Raw genomic sequence first — 5,110 nt, 5'->3', positions numbered from 1 at the left:
TATATATATATATACATACATACATAATACATACATACATACGTACATACATACATACAAACATACACACATGTATACACACACACACACACATACGCACACAAATCTTTAATTTATCAATAACTTGTATTTTTTACGTCAGACATTAAATCATCTGAGAAATCGAGAAGCATCATTTGCGAAAAAAGCAACATCGATGGAACAACTGAGAATCTTACGTTTCATTATGATTTCGCTGCTAATCTTCATAATATCAGCCGATGTACAAGGTAATGTCTCTGTACTGCTACGAAATGTCGAACCAATAAACTCCACCTTCATTTTACTTTTTACTTTCAGCATTAATATTTCGAGTAGTGAAGTCACTTGGATTAGTGACGAGGGTGTTGAACGTGAGTTCAATTCCCGGCGACGCGTTGTGTCCTTGAGCAAGACACTTTATTTCACGTTGCTCGAGCCCACTCAGTTGTAGCTGTAACCCAAAGGGCCAGTCTTGTCACATTCTGTGTCACGCTGAATCTTCCTGAGAACTACGTCAAGGGTAAGCATATCTCTGGAGTTCTAAGCCACTTGCACATTATTTTACGAGCAGGCTGTTCCACTGATCGTATCAGCTGGGCCTCCCATCGTCGTAACCCATAGAGTGCTCCTTTATATTTCGAGCATTATTTTACTCTGTGAAGTACGTAGGCGTGGCTTTGTGGTTAAGAAGCTCGCTTTGCAGCCACGTGATTTCGGGTTCAGTACCAGAGTTCGGCACTTTAGACAAACGTCTTCTTCTATAGCCCTGGACCAAACAATGCCTTGTGAGTGAATTTGATCGGCGTGGACTGTGCGGGGGCCGGTCGTAGACATACATGCATATATCTGTTTAAATATATGTGTGTATGTGTGCACATAGTATATTTATAGTAGGTTATATATATATATGTATGTATTTTTGAAAAGATTTGTAAATGTACCACACGAGGAAGTAGATATTAAAGATAAATAAAAATGAAAATGCCACTTTTAAAAAAAAAATTAAGTGTTTTAATTTACATTAGATGTTTCGTTTTTCTTGAAAAACCTTATCAAAACTGAGTATAAAATATGTGAGAAGAGAAGAGGGCCATTAATAAAATAAAACTTGCCAGGCAGTGAGCTGGCAGAACCGTTAGCACTCCGAGTGGAATACTTTGTACCGTTTCGTCCGTCTTTACGTTCTGAGTTCAGATTCTAGCGGGGTCGTCTTTGTTTTTCATCTTTTCGAGACTGATCAATTAAGAACCAGTGGAGCACTGTAAATCCACTTAGCCCCTCCCCCGGAATTTGTAACCTTTTGCCAAAGTTTGTAACTAATAAATATTATAGGATTTACCAAAATACTATGTGTAGCCGACATCTTTCGTTTTGTTTCTTAAGACTTTGCTTTTATTCATCAATGATGTCTATCTTGAGTGTAAAAATGTTCAATAGACCATAAAAAATAATTGCAACCATTTTCCTTAAAGGTGTACATTATTCATTTATGTTATATATTTATTCACATAAAATTCTGGACGACAACATGAAAATGGGAAACTGGTACTTAACAGATAGAAAATGGCGCCAGCGATGGTACAATACCGTCTCTCACAATCAGATTCTGAAATGAATAATTAAGACTGCATTATGAACACTTTGAAGGAAACGAGAGGAAAGCCAGATTAGTAGAGTAAAATAACTATAAAGACGTCATTATGTTGAAGTCTGTCTTCAGGCTGTATTATACAATGGAGTCCAGTCATTTGGTGTATTCCAGAAACTTTGTTTATAGGAAGTCTGTTTATACGATCATGAGACAAATAGCGTACAGCATGTATCTAATATCTAACTAACACATTAAGCATGTATCTAATATCTAACTAACACATTAAGCATGTATCTAATATCTAACTTTCACATGTGTGTGTGTGTGTGTGTGTGTGTGTGTGTGTGTGTGTGTGTGTGTGTGTGTGTAATCTCTGAAACACAGTATGATTTGCTCAATGAGAGGAATTGTTGAACTGTCCGTTTTATGACATATGAACCATTAAATGCCAGTTTACAGACTTGCAGTAAAATAACAGGCAAAATATTTGCATATGCAGCGCCCTCTAGTTGAGTCCTCTACTACAAAGCGAGTTAACCATCTTATCTCAATGTGATGGGGATAAGAAATATTAACTGGAAATTGTGATATAGAGAAGAGCTACATGGTGTTCACATAAAAAATTTATAATTTGTATTTTCTTCAACTTCCTCCTCTTTCTTCCTCTTCCTCTTCTTTTAACTCGAGTTTTATTTTAAATCTCCGAATGTGACGAGTAACGGGCTTACTATCTGCAGCCTAGAGTACCATAATAATAGTTCTCTTCAGCTATCTAATACTTTGCTGGTGATTATAGCTGTGCTAAGGAGGTAAACGTTTTGCAACAGTCCTACCAAGCATTATTTTCCCATTTCCTCTATGTTCCTTTCCATATCTTTTGATACTGTCACAAAAGCCTCGGAAATAATTGGTTCTATCTTCACATCATCGAGAAGGAGAAGGTGTTCTCCAATGACAAAATACAACAGTAGTTGACATGCCCTCGATCAGATCTCCTGAAAAGTTTTAACAATGAATATTTACGCCATAGCTTTCGTCCTTGCTGTCCTCCAAACACGTGATTATTTATTATTAGTTTAGCAGACATCAGCACGCATCAGCAAATAATTTGTTTGCTTTATTCTATAAACATGAATCACCATTCTCCTTTTAATTCATTGATCCAGGAGTAGCTTTGTGTGAAGGTTCATACCCAGATCGAAACACCGGTGCTTCAAATTCCCCTGACATCAAGAATCGCATTTGTTGTAAACACACAACGTTTGAACAGAAGAGATTTTTCTTTGAAGATGAAAATACAACTGCGATTAGCATTCTGATGTTCTAATCTCTTGGACCGTATTACTAATACTCTCTTAGTATGTTCTCCACAATTTGCGACTTCTATATAAATTAAAAGCCGTAGAATTTCGATTAGGTTTCCTTGTTAACAGGTATTCCTTCCCAATTTTTGAACTTTGTATTTTAATTTACGTAATCCATCAAAACTTGTTCCACTTCATACAAAAGGTCTTGAATTTGTAACAGCGTTACAAGACATTTAATTAGGGCTCAGAAATATAATATTTCAGTAGAAAATAATTAATTGCGACAGAAACAGCATACTGCGACATTTACCTCGAGAGAGAGGGTCTCTCATAAAAACTCATGATGCATAAAAGCACACGTAGTGATATCTCTGACATGACAGATTCGTCTTCCACGGTCACTGGAACTGCTAGATCACGTAATTTCGCCCTGCTATGGATTCCTCAATGACAGATGTCCATCGCTATCAATTGTTTTTTGATAAGCTCAGTGGCTATTTTCGACACCAGTGCCTGAATAGACATTGAGATTCTATTTATCGTTGACGAGAGATTTTGGCTGTAATCGCACTGTTGGATATTTGTCACTAAGGAATCAATAGCAGGGTGAAACCACAGGATCTGACTGTCCTTGCGGCCATAGCAGACGACTCTTGTCTGTCACCGATATAATTGCAAGTGTTTTTATGCACCACATGAGGGATCCTCTCTCAAGATAATTAACGTAGAATTTTGAGTTCTAACACAATTTCTACGTTAAGCTGCAGATCGAGATTAGCTAATGTTTCGCTCTTTGAACCAGGAAATTTACCTAACTTTTTGACATGAAGTCTAACGTCTGAAGTTCTAGTAATATATGAAAGATTATTATTTCAGCAGAATGACCAGTTACCTTTCGAGACGGTCATACGCCGATCTCTTAATCGTGAAATTACTTAATTCATTATAACTTCTCTTTTCTCAGATCAGGCAAAGAATTCCGAAAACAATTTGACAATTGAGAGAATAGTAAACGGTCGTGTATCTCAGAATTGTCAGTTCTCTGGAATCGTGCACATAAATGGAGCCGAAGGATTTCAATGTGCCGGCAATTTGTTGGATAAAGACTACGTGCTAAGTGCAGGTCACTGTGTGTAAGTATTTACTCATATATATATTATATGACGTGTGCACATATTGTGTATATGCCTGATAGCTCGTTGGGAGGTTGTTTCGACCCAGTTTAAGTCTCATCGAGCAGACTGATGATCAAAAGCACACAACACTGATCATCACATCATTATGTGTGTGTGTGTGTGTGTGTGTGTGTGTGTGTGTGTGTGTGTGTGTGTGTGTGTGTGTGTGTGTGTGTGTGTGTGTGTGTGTGTGTGTGTGTGTAGTATGAAGTTCAACGAGTAACAGTACATATATATAGATAGATATAGATATATACATGAATATATATATATATACATATATACATACATACATATATATACATATATATATATATATGCATACATACACATATACATACATACATATATATATATATATATATATACGTACATATGTGTATATACATACATACATATATATTTACAAACATATATATACATATATAAATATACATCTATATATACATACATATATATATGTTATATTGACTACTGTATCGGCGCGACCTCACTCAACCGCGAACATATAGACTCCTTCCTGTCTTTTGTCAAATATTTCCATCCTGCCCTCCACTTCTCCTGCACTATCTCTGACACCTTTGTCTCCTTTCTTGACATTTCGGTCAGCATTCATCACTCCACTCTCACCACCTCCTTCCACTACAAACACAGACTCACACTTATACCTCAATTTCTCTTCCTCCCACTCTAAACAAACCAAGCACTCCATCCCCTATTCCCAATTCCTCCGTCTACGCACCTTCATTTTGAGATCACCACTACTTTATTATCTCCCCTTCTTCCTAGATCTCCTGTGTGATCCCCCTGTCCGGCATTCGCCATGACAGATTGCTAGCCAATACACATTTTTTATTTTTTCCCCTTGTTTCTTTCTATGTTTCTTTCTGTGGAAGAGCGTAGGCTCGAAACGTTAAAGACTTTTTCACTTCCCGAGCGTTAAACGGATGCATCTGTTTGTTGTCTACACCACCTGTCTTCGTCTTTTGTTTTTTTCTGAACTATCCCTATATATA

The 5,110-nt window shown here is 36.9% G+C and overlaps 1 protein-coding gene across 2 annotated transcripts in view; it reads left to right on the top strand.

Annotated features, from left to right (window-relative positions):
* LOC128248031 (CLIP domain-containing serine protease B4-like) overlaps positions 1 to 5,110 on the top strand; it is a 69,237-nt gene that overhangs the window by 45,350 nt on the left and 18,777 nt on the right. For both annotated transcript variants that reach the window (XM_052968438.1, XM_052968437.1), the window contains 2 exons: positions 143 to 269; positions 3,884 to 4,052. In XM_052968438.1, the coding sequence (XP_052824398.1) occupies positions 197 to 269; positions 3,884 to 4,052 (242 nt within the window). In that variant the 5' untranslated portion in view covers positions 143 to 196. The remainder of the gene's footprint in view (positions 1 to 142; positions 270 to 3,883; positions 4,053 to 5,110) is intronic.

This window comes from Octopus bimaculoides, chromosome 6 (assembly GCF_001194135.2).
Source record: "Octopus bimaculoides isolate UCB-OBI-ISO-001 chromosome 6, ASM119413v2, whole genome shotgun sequence".
Taxonomy (NCBI): domain Eukaryota; kingdom Metazoa; phylum Mollusca; class Cephalopoda; order Octopoda; family Octopodidae; genus Octopus; species Octopus bimaculoides.
This window is presented reverse-complemented; position numbering and strand designations above follow the sequence as displayed.